Source organism: Ruditapes philippinarum, unplaced genomic scaffold, assembly GCF_026571515.1.
Source record: "Ruditapes philippinarum isolate M1 unplaced genomic scaffold, ASM2657151v2 ctg6920_1_1_1_1, whole genome shotgun sequence".
In the NCBI taxonomy this organism is placed as follows: domain Eukaryota; kingdom Metazoa; phylum Mollusca; class Bivalvia; order Venerida; family Veneridae; genus Ruditapes; species Ruditapes philippinarum.
Window position 1 is genome coordinate 44,970 of NW_026854815.1, and position 19,382 is coordinate 64,351.

At 32.1% G+C, this 19,382-nt stretch overlaps 2 protein-coding genes across 2 annotated transcripts; both read right to left on the bottom strand.

The window, feature by feature from the left end:
- Nucleotides 1-446: 446 nt before the first annotated feature.
- LOC132741151 (uncharacterized) lies at nucleotides 447-5,852 on the bottom strand. Its single transcript, XM_060729248.1, has 2 exons — nucleotides 5,601-5,852; nucleotides 447-2,088 (listed from the first exon to the last, which is right to left on the bottom strand). Exons 1-2 carry the CDS (start codon nucleotides 5,695-5,697, stop codon nucleotides 1,604-1,606), a joined length of 582 nt encoding a protein of 193 aa, XP_060585231.1. The 5' UTR covers nucleotides 5,698-5,852; the 3' UTR covers nucleotides 447-1,603.
- A 10,104-nt stretch (nucleotides 5,853-15,956) lies between these two features.
- Nucleotides 15,957-18,665, bottom strand: LOC132741150 (uncharacterized). Its single transcript, XM_060729247.1, has 2 exons — nucleotides 18,618-18,665; nucleotides 15,957-16,504 (listed from the first exon to the last, which is right to left on the bottom strand). The coding sequence occupies exons 1-2, from the start codon at nucleotides 18,649-18,651 to the stop codon at nucleotides 16,020-16,022; spliced, it is 519 nt and encodes a 172-aa protein (XP_060585230.1). The 5' UTR covers nucleotides 18,652-18,665; the 3' UTR covers nucleotides 15,957-16,019.
- Nucleotides 18,666-19,382: the final 717 nt, after the last annotated feature.

Genomic DNA, 19,382 nt, shown 5'->3' on the forward strand with positions numbered 1-19,382 from the left:
AACAATAATGTCAGCCATATTCTGAAGAGAGTAAATCCATACCTTAGTTTAATATTTAAAACATATTAATTCTTTAAATTATTTCTAAAAAGTAGAGTTGCACCATTCGATTGTCAGCGGCCTACAAATTTTCCGACAAATTTCAGTGCAGCACCTAAACGCGGATTTTTTTGATTTTTTTTTTAATGTCACATGCTCTCTAAAGTTGTCCTGAGCTAGTTAACATATACAAAATTTCAGCACAAATATCATTTCACATTTTTGCTCAATCAACAAAGTTCATATTGTCACACTTTTGTAGTTTACTGTAAACAAGAATGATGACTGTTAGGAATTTCTTGCACCAAGATACCATTGACTTTTGTGCTGTTGTCTTCTGTATGACAGTAAACAGTTACCATGCTTCATCTTATTCTGAAAATATAAAACTCGAAGAGCAGAAAACAAGCCTGGTTCAATTCTATCAATGTTTATTGTACACGCATGCCTTAATTTTGGGTGAGGTGGGTGGGTGAATTTGAAAATTTTCTCTAGTCTTTCCAGTGTGGAAGCTGAGGTTGAAAGGAAGAGTGTTTCCCATGTGACCCTAAACAGGAAGTGACCTTTAACCTTCCATCTATTTCCAGAAAATTATCAAAGGGAAATAACTCAAAATTAAAGTATGAAAACATCTTGTAGCAGTTACATCCCTTATACAGTTATATCCAGTATTCTGCTAAAATAATAAGGCCTTATTGATTTAAACAATAAGACACATTATTTTAAGACTGAATTAATACAAAACAATTGAAACAAAAAACCTTAACTTTTGATGCATTTTATTAATCCATTATATCTTGTACTCTATAATCCATATCAAGTCAAAATTAAACATTTATAGGAATGGCATTATTTGACCGCACTGATAAACCAAATATTAATTCCACTGGTAATCAACATGTGCCATATGGAATTTGATACGCTACGCTGACAATCGAATGGTGACACCTTTAAAAATTTAAAAATATGGTATTTATTATGACTTTCAGTTTCAGTCCAAATATTCCAGTAATAGATAATAAAAATTCCGTTTCCATGATATCCAAAAATCCATTTCCATGATATCCAAAATCCATTTTCCTAATATCAGATATTTTCCATTCCATGATATTCCATTTCCATAATATTAAAAATTAAAAATATGCTACTTAAATTGATAAATACTAAAGAAACTATTATATATCTCCGCAATAAGCCCACCTGTTCCGAGCAGACTTAAAGCATGCTAATTAAAAATAAAAGAAATTATAGGATATTGTCCCTCCAAAATTGGTTTTCTGAACAATAATGTCAGCCATATTCTGAAGAGAGTAAATCCATACCTTAGTTTAATATTTAAAACATATTAATTCTTTAAATTATTTCTAAAAAGTAGAGTTGCACCATTCGATTGTCAGCGGCCTACAAATTTTCCGCCACAACAAAGTGTTTGCACTTTGTCCCCCAAAATTTTAGGCTAGACTTCTAAATACTTCTGAGATGTATCTGACTCATTATTTAAAAATAAGGAAACGGCTTCTGACACAGCCAAAATAAACATTTCATTACCAATGTCAGACAAGTGCTAATTGTCTGCACGGAAAAAACCAGGTGTGCCCTTGTCAATAGACTTGATATGTAAAGATCTACCATTGGGCTGGGTCAACATAAACTGCGAGATAGACCTGTTTACTCTTTGTCTTTTTCTATTCATACAGGCCAAATCTGAACCCTTACCCTGCCACAACCAAGACAATCTCGGCAGAATAAAAACCCATACAATTATCGCGCTTTGAAAGTTTTCAAAAATACACCTTATTTCACATTTCAGTTGCCGAATGATTTTACACACATTTGTATTTACAATATTATTCCCTCCAATATGCAGAAATATCATCTTGGGTGATTTGCCTTTCAGAACACCTAACTGCATTTTAGAGTGCAAGTCTTCCACCTTGAGACCACTGTGTCCATCCCAGTCAACGATATCGTCTCCCAGAGCATTTCTTGACCTCACAGAATATCTTGCCCCAGCCCAACGGACTAGCGAGTCTCCAACAACCCATATGTCTGCAAATAAATTTGCCTAAAGTTAAAACCTAAAAATGTGCACTTATCAATAACTACATTCTTATATAGCGTGAAAATGAATTGGATGACCAGCGCCCTAACATTTTGATTTGATCATCAGAAATCCCCTTAAGAGCAAGGTCAGTTGCACGACCAATGCGGAAACTGTGTGTCAATACTTTTGACTGAAAACCAGCATGTCTGCAAGCTTTAGCTAACACAGAAGAAAACTGATATCTTGTCAAAGGACAACCATTTAAATGACAGAAAAACTGCCTAGACTTTGATGGAGATAGAATGACCAGTTGCTTTAAGAAAGAAATGCCTGAACTTGTTTCCCCATTGATTGGTATCACAATGAATGTTGGTTTCCCTGCCTGATTGGTCTTACTTATCCTTAATCTAATGGTCACATACCTATTGTCTTTACTGAAAAAACATCCTCTTTTTTTTAGAGCTCTATTACAGAGGTTGAGGGCTTGCAAACCCAACTCCCCCTTAAATCGAAAAGTACCCCAAAAAAGCTAAGTAAAAAGCCTGAATGGTTTAAAAAAATTCTTTTAAAAATTTTTAAAACAAAAAATGCTTTAAAGACTCTCTAAATTTTTTTAACATAAATGATTGAGATTGGGACCCTTTTCCCCCAAACCCCGTACTATGGCCCTTGAACGCCCTTGGGAGGCCCCCTAATGGGATTTTTTTAAAATTAAAAAAAGTTCTTTCAGATGGGTTCTGAAAACCCTTCAATTTGTGGGCAAACCCAATACCAGATGTATATAGTAAAATGGTTGATGCAGCTAGGTTCTTTTCATAACAATATGCTATATACATAACAAGCCTATAAGTAGAAACTGGCCATTCTAGCAGGAAACCATAGATTTCATGGAAGTTACTGAAGTGATTTAAGGCTGTTGTATAAGACATTCTTGTATTCTCAGACATGCTTGAGCTAATTAAACTAACAGCCCTTTGCTGAATATTTGCCAAAGACGGGGTTCCATTGCGCATGCTGTCGGACTGGCGCTTGGAACAAGAGACCAAAATCTGTCCATCTGAAAACGAGACAAGGCATCTGTTACGGAATTATTTTTCCCAGAAACATGCTCAGCTTTTATAACAATATTTAATTGCAAGCATTTTAAAGTCAAATTTCTGAGTAGAACCATCACTTGTTCGGACTTTGATGTCATTTTATTAATAATATAACAAACAGACATGTTATCAGACCTAAAGCATATTTTTTTATTTTATAGTTCCTCACCCCATGCAAAAATTGATACAACTATTGGAAACAATTCTAAAACTGTGATATCAGCAGTATAACCAAGTTTATGCCAATCATTAGGCCATCTTTCAGCCATCCATTTTCCAGCAAAATATATACCAAAACCTAGACCCTCTGCGCCAGCACTGTCAGTAAACAACTGAATGTCCTCATTTGATGTCCAAAAACGATCATGAAATACTCTTACACCATTGAAATGTTTAAAAAAGGATTCCCCACATTACGAGATCTTGTCTCATACCCATATTAATACGTAAATGGTGGTGCGGCTTTGTTAGCCCACATATTCAATCTATTAGGCGTCTACAAAATGGGCGACCAGGGATAATGGCCCTGCATGCAAAGTTTAATGAACCAATCAAGCTCTGCATTTCTTTAAGTGTGCACCGCTTTTTTTGAAGAATTGACTTAAGATTTTTTGTGATGATTCTTGCACTTTGTTTAAAGGTAAACGTACAACCATATTGTCCCGAGTTTTACTTTCCAATCCCAAAAAAATTTTTCAAAATTGTAAAAAAAACCAGACCCTCCCGGTTTTATCCTATGTAAGGGGATCCTTTAATTTTTTTCCCTTGGTTTTTTGAAAACCCGCATTAATTGTTTTACCCTTGTTTTTAAAAAAATTGGCTTCCCAAAACCCAAGGGAAAAAACATTTTTAAAAATGGGATTAGGATTGCTTTGTTTTTGGGGGATTGGAAATTTTTTAATATGCGGGTAAGGGGAATTTGGGCAAATTAAAATTGGGAAAAAATTAAAAAACTATAAAGAACAAACCAAAATGGTTTTTAACATTTATTTTTAAAACTAAAAAAAATTTTATTAAATCAACCCTTAAAAAACCTAATTTTTTCAAAAATCATCTGGAGAAACAGGGAGAAGCCTTAAAGCACTTTTGATGTCCATTTTAAAAAGCTTACATTCTTTTCCCAATTTTTTGTACCATTTGAATAGCTGTATCAAAATTTTGATACTGTACCTTACAGTTGGAAGGATCAATAAAATCATTCAAGGATTCACCCTCCGGAAATGATAAATGATGAATTAAACGAAAATCCTGTTGGGCTGCTTTTTTTGGGCACTAAACCTAAAGGAGAAACTCTAAGATAAGGTAGTGGTCTTTCTTTAAAAGGACCTGCTACACGTTGCAATTCAAGCTCTTTATTGATTTTTGCTCTAACTATATCTGGGCGGTCCAAAGCTGATTTTAGTTTTTTTTGCATTAGTCGCTATACGAGGGCCTTAATATTGCAAAGCAAACCCGTACCGAAAACCATTAAATAAAAAATTTGACTCTTCATGATTATACAATGTAGTTTGATTTAAGAGTTCATGCTTTAACTTAATAATATTCACAGGTGAAGGAGCAAGATCAAGTTGAACAAGACTTTTAATGACGTTGACCCCTGGTTTGCCCTCTGGTATAATTTTCCCTGGTGGGTGGGGCTGCTCTGTATGAGCCGCGAAAGGGAAAATTAGATCTGCCCACTTGAAATTGGTCAGCATGTCCAGGTTGACTACGACATGCCACCTTCCCATGGTTTGCTTTAAAACAAATTGAACAGATATGAGGATATCTGCAGTTGGGATACCTGCAATACCCATTATTAAAATCTAGGCATGGCGGGGTTTGATTATTCTGTTGCTTAAAATTTGTATGTAAAGTGCCAGAAAAACAACGCAACCAAAGATCAGAGTTGATACTTGACCAAGACATAAATTGATCAGCCTGACGTAAACGAAATTGTTCGTCATAATTACGCCACATAAGGCCACCATGTTTGGCAGCAGCCTCCCTTATAACAAACATATATTGAATCAAGTCTTGAGCTTGTTCTGGGAAGGCTTGGAGATAAACACTGGAAAATATCAGAAAAGAATCTGTCCATTTATCAATGGAATAAAGTTTTTCCATGGAGGTTCGTGGCTTGGCTACTATCTGGCCATTTTCATCAACACCAAGAAGAGCTCCCTGTGGGGTTTCTTTCAAATCTGTTGCAGTCCCCTTCAACAAAATAGCCAGATTTATGTATTCGTTTTGCTGAATTTTTAACTTTATTTGATTGGGCACATGTAGTCCCAAGTTTTCCCCACCACACCTCATTAATTTTGGTTGCTCAGAAATTTCAAGCATGGAACTATTAGAAATTGGTCGAGTCACACCAGAAGATTTATTTGGTAAGTTTAAAGACTCAGAAATAATTGTTTCAAAATCTATTATTTTCTTACTATTTGATGCAGGGTTGCTGTCTTCCAGCAAACTCAATCTTTCTGGTTCCTCCTCCCTTGCAGTCTTCCTTTTTGTCCCTCTACCTCTTCCAGGCATTGTTGTTTTTAATTAAACTTATTTAAAATAAACCAAAATATTTAGATTGCTTAGATTTTTTTAAGATTGAATTTCCAAAATTTTCTCTAGTCTTTCCAGTGTGGAAGCTGAGGTTGAAAGGAAGAGTGTTTCCCATGTGACCCCAAACAGGCTTCCATATATTTTCCAGAAAATTATCAAAGGGAAATAACTCAAAATTAAGTATGAAAACATCTTGTAGCAGTTACATCCCTTATACAGTTATATCCAGTATTCTGCTAAAATAATAAGGCCTTATTGACTTAAACAATAAGACACATTATTGTATAATAAACAATTATGCTCAACATGATCAACATGGTAATGTAACCAGTGTCATATTGAGAGGGGGTCTTCGCTAATAGCGATAACATAATAAGGGACAATTACACAAGTGTGGTGTTGATCATGCATTACACATATGGATTATAAATGATTGTATACATGTATATCCGTTGCTTTTAATAACCACGATCATAAAGAAATAACAAGTAATATTCTAATCTCTAGCATGCCAATCAAAGTTAATAATGAACAATGTATTTCGTCTGTTCATTCATAAGTGATAAACAATTCTGGTAAAAACCAATTAACCATTGAAAAGTTTATAATCATATATCTACTAGCTCATCTTCACCTGCTGCATTTCTTGCTTGGACGCCCTTTGATGTTTTGCATCAACGCTTTTCTTGTTATGTACTATAATTCATCTTGCAGGGCACCAGAGTTTGATACATACGGAATTTTGCATAACTAGAGTTGCATCAAAAAATCATTTATGTTTATTTTTCATGATAGCCACACTTTATCCTTGCATATCGTGGCTATTTCCTTAACAAAGACAATAAAAAAGAATTTAAAAAAAATGTTGACTCGACTGCCTGGGATTTGAACTCCAGACCTCTCACACACTAAACGAACGCGTTACCCCTGCACCACGGAGAAGTTATAAAAAGTTATAAAGGCTGAATAAAATCAAGTCATTCTAAATTTAGAATTTCCATTGCATTTCGGGTTTTTAAAGCAGCACAGGCTGAATAAAATCAAGTCATTCTAAATTTAGAATTTCCATTGCATTTCGGGTTAGGGTAATTTCGAGGTATTTTGTTCAGGGTAAACCTGTTGTTTAAAATTGAAGTAAAAAATAAAGCAAAATTCTTCTCCCCCAAATGCCAACATGTAGAAACTATATATTCAACTACTCGGCAGTCAGATTTATTTGTGTAGTATTCGGTAATCGACATCGCTAAAGTAGCATTTTCATTGATTAAAATCATATTCATCCGCGTAATTTGTGAGTGTGCATTTATTGACAATTCTATAAGCCGACGCTACTTTTAAAGTTTGAATGTGTAGTAATTTGTTGGACACTTGTAACAAAAATTGTTCTTTCTTTTAAATTCTTTTAAATTGCTGGTTTTTAGTGACACAGGACGATTTTCTTTCCCAAAGGTTGGAAGCTTTGGTAGAAAATCTTTTGCTTTTAATGGTATTTCACTATGGAACTGCCTTCCTCAAAATCTTAGAGATATTCAATCTTCCCACACTTTCAAGCATGCCATCAAAGCCCATTTAATGGCCAGTTAATTTTAGTTTATTTTTCAAAAGTATTTGAATCTTTTAATAGTCTTAATAGAGTCCCAGATTTTACTTATTCTTAAGTTTAAGCACAACACACATATGTTGTGTCCTTTAGTAATTTACCCATTTTTAGCTTGCACATTTAACGTTTTATAATATTTTTATTAAATTTTTACAGTTTGACTGACAATTTCTGTGATGCACTATTTCATGATTTATTGATGTGATACAAACTTGAACTGTGATTTTAATGTGATACAAACTTGGACTGTGATATATTGTGATATCAACTAAATTATTGCAATTTATGTCTTATTAGTAAAAGAATTAATTTCAATTTCATACAAATTACCATGACTTTCTGTGTCATGCCTCCAATATCAGGGACCACAATGGAAATAAGAGGAATCCTTTCCTCTTTTTTGTGTTATCCCTGGTATTGGTGGGCACTACATGGCTCATATATTTATATTTTGTTGTATACTTATGTCATGTGATATTTCTAGTCTCTTTAATATTTTGATTATTGTTATATGTATTGTATCATTATGCATCATTATGTCATTGCCATGTCATGTACACTTTTACCGAATAAAATTATTATTATTAAGCAGTTTTGAGTGAGAACTACTATGCGTTGTTAGGTCTGTTAGGAAATTTTGTGTTAGACCGTGGATGTTAGCTATGTATTTACTGATCTGCGATCAGAAAATACAAAAATGTTAGGTTTACAGATGGCAACTTGAACAACATGACTGTAGAAAGAGTTAAAACTTGAAAGAAAATATTGGGCTAAAAATCAACAAAACTTCGTTCATTAACATTCATTTATTTATGAAAATGTAAATTGAAACAAAAATGCTAGCGAGATCTACCGAGCATTAAACATAAACCAAAAAAAAACAACAACAAAAAACACCATAAGTGCATGCTGGAACAATACAAAATTGTTTCAACAATAATCAAATATTAAAGCAAATTGGTCCACAATAGAAGGTATGTAATTCCAAAAATAATCATGTTGATAATATTAAGTATCAAATAAACCAACAAGGAATTTTATATGCATATACTTGGTTAGTGTGAGGTACATATAGGACATATCTATATAAAGCAGACAATAAATTGTGCTACAACAAAATATCATTCATTATTTAAGGTTTATGCTTAATAACTTGAACTCTAATTAATTTTCTTTTCAAGAAATTTTTAATAGGAATAATGAAATGATACATTTCTATTGTTTTTATCAATATTTGAAATACTTCTGTAAAATGTGCCCTTTGTCAACCAATCCACTTTAAAATGAATGATAATGAACCAATATCTTTTAAAAACTACATGTTATCAATTATAACAATCTCTCTTCACACAAATACTTTATCTGACAAGGGAAACAGGACTAAACGTTCACATTGTAATACTGATGTTTATATAGAGACAAATATATACATGTACACAATATACTTATACAAAATAAATGTGACAAATTTTTATAAAACGTGGTCCACATTCCTCAATAAAAATTTTTGTTGATATATAAGCACACTAGATGGGAAATTTGACAGAAAGATTACAATGTTAGATAAGACTAAATATGACATGTCATGAACAATACGATTTTTGTGTAATTAAAGGCACCCCTCATGCCTGCAATGTTGTAACTCTGGAGAAATAAAGGGGACATGTATATAATGAAGCTAACAAAATATCACAAAATAAGGTAACAGACAGGAGCTGTCAGTCAAATTATACTTTAGTAAGTGACAGATAAACTTGGCAAACAAAATTACGGTTGCCATGACCTTTGGCAAAAAAAAAAATATGTGTAAACCAATTTTGAAAGCTGTTGACACGAAGTCCATAGTAGTTGTAAACGGTTTTGGCGCCTAAACAATATGGTGGCCAAACAATTCACACACTGTTGGTCTGCTGACTGATACATTTAAGACTAACTGTATGCAGACAGCAAAAAAACCATGGGGATTCATTTACTCAATAGCAAACTAGTCAAATCGGCCCCAAGTCAGATCTGCCCCCAAGTTAGATCGGCCCCTAAATTAGTCAATTCGGCCTCAAAATTAGTCAAATCGGCCACACAACAATTTTAAAAAGTCAAATCGGCCCCAAAACTAGTCAAATCGGCCCCAAAACTAGTCAAATAGGCCTCACAACTAGTCAAATCGGCCCTAAAGTTATTTTTATGAAAAAATCCTATTTTGGTTAAAATAATCGTCACCTGAGTGCAAAAACTCAATAACTGCATATAGATAAAGAAGCAGATATTGAGTTCTTGCACTAAGGTGACGTAATGTTATTCGCCAAAAGTTACAAGGTTATTAACTGAGAATTGTACTTTAACATAAATGTACCAATTAAAAATAATTCATTACGAAATTGAGACAGTTTTGATGCTAGTGATAATTGTTATAAATGTAATTATGCAGGTGTGCTATGGTTGTTGATTGATTTCTACATTTAATTACAATTAAATATCTGAACATATAAAGGTCGGTCTACGTTTTGAAGATAAATAATTATGTGAAAAACAAACATTTATCACGTGTCTTTAATCAATTCAGTCATTGTCACAAATAATCATGCATTGAATTCGACTTTTTTAACAAACAATTTTGCGTGAAGTGAATTTAATCAGTTATGTATAAAAAGGTTGATACTGGATTAACGAATGATTGATGCAATTAACGATAATTAAGTGTGAACAACGTGCTACCTGATTAAACGTGACGGTACAAATTATGTGATGTTCAAACTTAATTTGATTTGTCGCACATGAGTGGATATAGGAACACGCAGACAATATAGATATCATATATGAATGTATAATTTGATATTTAATTGAAGACCATCATATATAAACGTAAATTCTCAAACTGTCCCTTTAAAAAAAAATCGGTATATAATTATGTGAATATATATAACTGCTTGAATTTATTATATCATGATTTCTTGGTGCATGCATTATAATAAATAATCTGGATATATAATATATTTTATCAATCTAAATTTAATTTCTTTAAATTAAAAAACTATAAGAGAACTATAAAAGAAATTATATCACCAACAACTTAAGACGTCCGCGTATTAGACTGTGCCGTCTTTAAAGCTGAAGTAATCACATTTAATTAAAATTTTTGAGTAATTCTACTTATCCAGATTCCATCTCTGTGTATAAAATCATAATTAACAAAATTGAAAAAAAGTCTTGGTATAATTATAAAAAAAACATATATATTAAACTCTGTTGGTAAAAATGATTTCAAATGAATATAATCAATTAGATTGATTATTATATGTTTTGTTCTAAAAAAAAAAAATGTTTTCTATATATATGTAATCCATTGTTTGTCATTTGGTATTCCCATCCACACAATTGTTTTTTAACAACATTTAAAAAATAAGAAAATGAATAATGAATTTAGAAAATAAAAAAAATGGGGCCGATCTGACTTGAGGCCGATTTCACTTGGGGCCGATTTGACTATTTTGTGGCCGATTTGACTTGGGGCCGATCTGACTTGGGGCCGATTTGACTGTAATTCTACTCAATAAGGCTCCCACATTTACAATTTTTTGTAAACGTTTACACGATTGCTCAGAACCGAAACGATACCGTTTAAACGGTGGTACTTCTTTGTACTATACTACACCCATCATCGGATACCCACGGCCGAACCATTAACATTCATCAGCTGTGGGATTTTTTGCCGATATTCAGTCGATTAGAGGTGTGTCAAAGGCAGCTATTTCATTGGCTCCCTCACGATTTCATGAGGCGAATTAAACCAATCAAAATGCTCGTTCTGTACGACGTTCAGCATTACAGACAATATTGCGACAACCATAGACGACGTTAAAAGTTCAACATCGAAAAAATAAACGATTTCCAGCAAGAAAGTATAGATAATTTACTTTTACAGCGTGATGTTGATATCTGCTTGTGGAAGAACTGATTTGGCGATAGTTTTTGCCATTGATTTTAGCAAGACACGTACAACAGTTTTTAACCGTGGGCGCTGCCATTTTGTTTCTTATTGTTTTTTACCTCCGCTGTTGAAGAATATAGATTTGTTAAACGCGATGTCATTGGTAGATATTTTACGCACCTGTTGCTGTATATCGACCTAAATCGATTCATTTTAGCCACGGTTGATTGCATGTTGTGTGACAGGTTTATCAATTGTGGGTATCCGACGATGTACTACACCATGTATTCAAGTCTCAAATGATGACTTACTTTTTATTTACAAATAATTTAATGTTCAGGGCTCATCACGATTGAATCCACACACATTTTCTGCATTGTATCCTCAATTTCGCTCTTTTGAAAGATCAAAGGATAATCAACTTTACCAATGTATTATGTCACGATTAGTGCACGGTAATGCTGTGTGAAGGGTTGTAAAGACCTATTTTCCGTATTTTACTTTGGAATAAACCAATTACAATTGATAGAATTCATGATTACTGGCAATGATTTAGATATTTTGTAAGACAATATAGTCATTTCGATTAAACGGTAAACATTACCGTAAACGTTTTCGACTGAAAATCGAAACGACTCCGTTTTAACGCGTAACCGTGGGAGCCTTATTACTCAATATCCACATGAAGTTTGATTGATGTAGGTAGAATAAACCACAGACTACATTGAGCTGAATAAGGACATAGTGACATTTATCTTTGACAAAATGACAGCTGTTTTAATATTAAATTCTTTCAAAAATGATTTTTATTTGTTATGTTTTACATTGCACAGTATAGGTCATATGGCAACTTCTCAACTTGGTGGAGGAATTTCTTTACATTAACAACGACAAATAGAGCATTATTATAATACAAACATCAAAGGCATTATGATAAAACAATCTTGTGAAATTCAGATGAGCAGTCAGACACACACAGGGTAAAAACAATATTTCTCCTCAAACAATTCAAAATATCTAATATAAAACAATGCTATGGCAAGCCAAATTTGAACTTATGGTAAAGATTCAAACAAACAGTTTTGAGGGGTCTCCCTAATTACCGAAAAGAACCGTCAGGAACCGACAAGAACCGACAAGAGCCTATATATTACAAATAAACACGTACTAATGTGTTTTTATGATTGTTAAACATGCATGGCATATAGATTTTTCATATTTGATAAGGGTTTTCTTGTATTTTTATAGAAAATTAAATATATGCGTACCGACAAGAAAAATTCGAGTGCAACGCGTACTGTTACTGTTACGTTGACACCGACAAGAAAGATTTGTTATTTTCAATATGATAAAAATAATATAATCAGTTGCAAAATTTGTGGTCAGAATATCTTATTAACATGTTTCAACCTTATTTGTACTCATAAATCAGTTTTTCATGACATTGTATGAATATATATGCAACCGACAAGAAAAAACCAGGGATCATGCGTAATGAAGATTTACCGACAAGAAATTGAGAACGGGCTGTAGTGTAGAAAGAACATGTATATAATCTTTTTTTTGTAATTAAATAACTTTTAACACTTTAAACTTTCATATTTTAATGCTTATAAGAAAAAAATATTTGTATTTATTCCTTTTAGTTTTAAAATATATTTAACAAATCGATTACCGACAAGAAAAAACCAGGGATCATGCGTAATGAAGATTTACCGACAAGAAATTGAGAACGAGCTGTAGTGTCGATGTAGAACATGTATATAATCTTTTTTCTGTAATTAAATAACTTTTAAGACTTTAAACTTTCATATTTTAATGCATATAAGAAAAATATTTTGTGTTTATTCAATTTAGTTTTAAAATATATTTAACAAATCGATTACCAACAAGAAAAAAACAGGGAGCATGCGTCCTGAAGATTTACCGACAAGAAATTGAGAACGAGCTGTAGTGTCGATGTAGAACATGTATATAATCTTTTTTCTGTAATTAAATAATTTTTAAGACTTTAAACTTTCATATTTAAATGCATATAAGAAAAATATTTTGTGTTTATTCAATTTTGTTCTAAAATATATTTAACAAATCGATTACCAACAAGAAAAAAATAGGGATCATGCGTACTGAAGATTTACCGACAAGAAATTGAGAACGAGCTGTATTGTCGATGTAGAAAATGTTAACAATCTTTTTTGTAATTAGATAACTTTAAACTTTCATATTTTAATGCATATAAGAAAACAATATTTGTGTTTATTCCATTTAGTTTTAAAATATATTTTAACAAATCGATTACCGACAAGAAAAAACAGGGATCATGCGTAAATGAAGAATTACCGACAAGAAATTGGGAACGAGCTGTAGTGTAGAAAGAACATGTATATAATCTTTCTTTTGTACTTTTTTTCTGTTTTTGAAGAAATTGATGATGACTTAATTCTCACCATTGAGAAGAAAAGACGGACATCGTGACTTACAAAGATGTTATGTTATGCATTATACGCTTGTATTTGTTTAATGAAAAAACATTGAAACCTATTTCGACCCCTCCACAGGTCTCATCAGGTTGTGGTTCATTTCTCCACTAGAAGAAAAGAAATAAACAGATATCCCTAATATAGGTTTCAATATTTTATTATCATAAGTTACAGCACTGCTTTGAACTTACGGGCTTTTGGGCCGCGCCAGAGGTTGCAGAAATGTGAAAGTTCATAAAAGTTATGTACTGTACACAAACACAACACTGCATTAAACTTACTGGCATTTTTTTTTTTCGTAGCTACTTTTTATATACAATGTACGAATTATCTCTTTCTTTCACAGCTTTTCATTTCGAAATTGTTTTCGCACCTTTTCACCCCAAGCGTTTGCTATGAACAAGCGCAATACACGCTTAAAGTTTTCACAGCTTTGATTAAATTAAATCGCTCAAAGCTAACTGAGTGAGAAACACACGCGCACAAGCTTTAATTGAGTAATATCAATCAATTTTGTTTGAGCAATCGATTTTGAAATTTGTACTTAATAATTATATTTTTTTTGCCCTGAATATGTTATATGTATATATGCTAATAAAATAACTGAATTGAATTTATGTTTTCGTCCATTATTTTATTTCTTATATTCTTATTGCATGCTTTACTGGTGTATTTGTGTAAAAATTGTACATGGATTATAATTGGATAATTTAAATGGCAGGTATGTAAAACTTTATATATGAAATATATTTTGATACAGTTATGAAATGCTATTATTTCAAACAACTATAACTGATCACTTTCATTAAATAAGTTATATCTTGCCTATACATAATGTCTCTTTAAAGAAAACATGATAATGAAGCATGATTATATTTCTTGTCGGTACTGTAGACATGAAAACATTTCTTGTCGGTAGTCATGAACACATTTCTTGTCGGTACAGAAATATTGCCTAAATGCAGGATATTTTGTAATCAATGACAACGAAATGTTTAAAATTATTTATTGAATATAGGCCGACAATAAATTATTTGAACACATTTAAAAACCTACTCCATTGCTAGCAATAATGAAACTTTCTTGTCGGTATCCGCGAATATTCTCATAAGGTCATTCATTAATGATGATATTCTTAATTGAATTAGAATACATTTAACATAATAATTATTATTTATAATATAACATAGTCTTAATAAAAATAAATTATGATTTAACACTTATACACAAATTCTTAATGTAATATCATTATCAATGATACGAAGATGGCCGAGTTCTTGACGGTGAGAAACTGAGAGTGACTTCTTGTCGGTATAGATATTTGCCTATAAACATGGTTCAGAACGAATTTATTATGTTTTTTATGTAAAAAGTATTAGGAATTGTTATTATTAAATGATGAATAAGTGAAATTAATTCGTATTTTCCCATTTTTACTTCTTGTCGGTTCCTGACGGTTCTTGTCGGTAATTAGGGAGACCGGTTTTGAGCATAAATTCTCACAAAAATGAACTAAAACAAAAACAATGGCATACATTTCCATGGCACAGCTGTATTAGTGTTAAAATAGAAAAGAAGTTCAGTATGCTTTATTTATATAATGTTAATCAATAACTTTCTTTTAAATACAATTACATACAATGTAATGTACAAATCACAAAAGGCAATGACATCACAGAATACCAGTTAAAACTTGATCCTAAATGGACAGAAGCCCATGCTTGACATCTATCGTTTTGGATGACTTTAATTTTCAGCTATATGTATTTATTGGTATTTCACTAGTATCTTAAGTCATACTTTATTTCACTAATGTTTCATAAATTTTACATTAGTAAACTATTGACAACTTGATTTAGAAAAAAAACTGAGTATTATTTTTAAAGTTTTGAGTAAGTTAATATGATGTTACTATAACCCACTTATATTTTGATTTTTTTACTTTATATTTTGTAGTCCTCTCAGAATGTTTGTTAATAAAAATTGCTGAGTTAATACATGTATAATAAGGCTGTGTGTTGTGTCTTTGTAAAGCTCTTTAAATAATAAAAAGTTCTATTTTAAGAGAAATTGACTAATGGCTTTTACATCAGCAGTTTAGTGTTATATAACATGACTTTCACACTGCTTATAAACAACATGAACTTACATCAAACATATTTTTAATACTATATATAACAATTTAAAATGACTTCCTTATAATTTTCTATATTATCATCAAAAAACTCTTTTTTGCAACAAGCTCAGTCCATAAAAACCAAGATTTTTTTATTCTCCTCTTTGAAATTTCTTGTTTTTATATGAGCATACAAAGTTTTACTTGTTTCTTTGCTAGCCTCATGTCGAGGTTTGTAATACGTATTAATTTAACACGTTCTGGATTTCCTGCATTAAACACTCGGTATATATGAAACTTCTCTTTCTCATGCTCTGCAAACTGAATCTGCTGCATGGATATCTCAAATACTTCTTTATCCTCACTGACAGTACTTTTAACCTCAATATAGTTAGACAAGATACCACTGTTTCCTGAAAGTTGGATTTCAAAATCAAATGGACATCCTGTTTCTTCTTCACTATTCTTCCAGAAGTAATCAAGAATTTTACCAAGCTGTTTTTGTCTTTCAAGATATTGGGCAACCAGCGCCTCTCCCCATTCCCCTATCTCTGGACCAGCTGCATCATCACATAATGTAAGACTATCAATATTACCAAGGTCTTTACCAGTGCCTAGATCCTCGTACAAATAATCTGTCGCCATAAATGTCCAAATAGGATCACCTATAAAATATAGCACAAAACTTTATATCTGTCGCCATAAATGTCCAAATAGGATCACCTATAAAATATAGCACAAAACTTTATATCTGTCGCCATAAATGTCCAAATAGGATCACCTATAAAATATAGCACAAAACTTTATATCTGTCGCCATAAATGTCCAAATAGGATCACCTATAAAATATAGCACAAAACTTTATATCTGTCGCCATAAATGTCCAAATAGGATCACCTATAAAATATAGCACAAAACTTTATATCTGTCGCCATAAATGTCCAATAGGATCACCTATAAAATATAGCACAAAAACTTTATATCTGTCGCCATAAATGTCAAATAGGATCACCTATAAAATATAGCACAAAACTTTATATCTGTCGCAATAAATGTCCAAATAGGATCACCTATAAAATATAGCACAAATCTTTATATCTGTCACCATAAATGTCCAAATAGGATCACCTATAAAATATAGCACAAAACTTTATATCTGTCACCATAAATGTCCAAAAAGGATCACCTATAAAATATAGCACAAAACTTTATATCTGTCGCCATAAAATAAGGCACAAAACTTTATATCTGTCGCCATAAATGTCCAAATAGGATCACCTATAAAATATAACACAAAACTTTATATCTGTTGCCATAAATGTCCAAATAGAATCACCTATAAAATATAACCCAAAACTTTATATCTGTCGCCATAAATGTCCAAATAGGATCACCTATAAAATAAAGCACAAAACTTTATATCTGTCGCCATAAATGTCCAAATAGGATAACCTATAAAATATAGCACAAAACTTTATATCTGTCGCCATAAATGTCCAAATAGGATCACCTATAAAATATAGCACAAAACTTTATATCTGTCGCCATAAATGTCCAAATAGGGTCACCTATAAAATATAGCAAAACTTTATATCTGTCACCCATAAATGTCCAAAGGATCACCCTATAAAATATAGCACAAAACTTTATATCTGTCGCCATAAATGTCCAAATAGGATCACCTATAAAATATAGCACAAAACTTTATATCTGTCGCCATAAATGTCCAAATAGGATCACCTATAAAATAAGGCACAAAAACTTTATATCTGTCGCAATAAAAATGTCCAAATAGGATCACCTATATAATATAACACAAAACTTAATGTTACTTAAATGTTGAAAATTAAAGTAATATGTTTCCATTAATGTCCAAATAGGATCATCATGATTCAGGAAGTTTTGTTTATCAGCTACAATATTTTTAGTTTCAATGCAAATTCTAAAAGGAAATATACAAGGGAATCTTAATTTTTCCCAGTTGAACAGAAATTATTTACATGCTCGTTTGGAAAAATAAAAAAATGTTTGACATATTATTTAAAAAAATTATTGAGAGATTACAATTGAATGTCTTTTTAATCAAAATTTTGACACATTCCCCTACATAAAAACCTGATACCACAAACATGACAATAGTAGGGGTATTATAATAGTACCAGCACCATTTACTGCAATATTAATGATGTCATGTCTTCCCCCCCCCCCCAAAAAAATGGCTGACACATTGTGTTTGGTCATGCCTTTTGATTAAATATCACACAGCCTTTATTTCCTTATGCAATATAGCAGAAAATATTAAAAAATTTACAATTTGATGACAATGACATGTATTTGTCAGTCAGTTGGATCCTTATTTTCTTTATTATTTAATAGCCTGTGTAACTACCAAACATCTATAGGAAACAGTGTAATTTGAGCCAAAGCAACTTAACAATTACAACTAAATGGTGCATAACAATAATAACCCTAACACTGAGCTGCTGCCACCAATACAGGGAGCTTGCTTTCCAATAGCTGTTGTTTATAGCTAGAGTTCATCCAGAGGTGAAATGACTGGTAATGAAAGTGTATATTTAAACAGACAAGTACATTACAGCAGTAAAAACTTGTCAACTGGCAAATGACCTCGAGCCACCACGAGTTTTGGATTTTCTGCACCCCTGATGTATTTTGCACTATTTTACTACATGTATAACCATGAATATTAATCTATGTTAATATTATCAGGTTTTATCTGAAGACATTAATTTCTAACAATTATTTTACATGCTTTACCTTTAATAATAGGTTGTCCTCTAGTGAAGGGCATGCTGTCCTTTTCTTCTATGAAATGACCAGAATCACCACCACGTCTATGCCCTGAAATCATACCATTTTTTGTAAAACCCACATGTGCTAGAAAAATAATATGAAAGAAAGGGTCTTCTTAAAAATGTTTTACTTTAGATAAGAGTAAAAAGTTGACCACTTTAGAGTCCCAATGTCTGAAATGTATTGGTAACTGTGCCATATGAAGAAACATGGCTGTGATCACAGGTTGGCTTGAATCCATGTTTTCCATGAAGAGACTAGGGACTGGTCATCTCAACTGACAGGTCATCTTTGCAATTGATATGTTAAAGCCTAATTTATAGAATATGCCTTCCCTTTGAATAAAATTTTGATCCATATACAAATTGCACAACAATTTTATTAAATAAAAGCAATAATATTGCATGTTGCTGGGCAAAGTAGTGGGTACATGTTCTTGTGATGGGGGAAAAGTATAGGAGGGTTGTCCCCCTCTCATAGCTCGAAAAATTTTGAAATAACTTTTAACATAAAGGATCAGTGTATTAGACATTCAATTTTGTCTAATCAATATTGAGACAACTTTAACGTTCCATCACAGTAAGGGAAATGTTTTTATTGTGTTTTTTAGCATTTTCTACTTTTCTAAAATTTCCGATCAAATTGCAATGCATGTGTGTATGTGGGTATGCCTGGGCATGCACCCTGCCAGGCAATTATTTTTTGACCTCCAAACTCCTTAGGAAATAG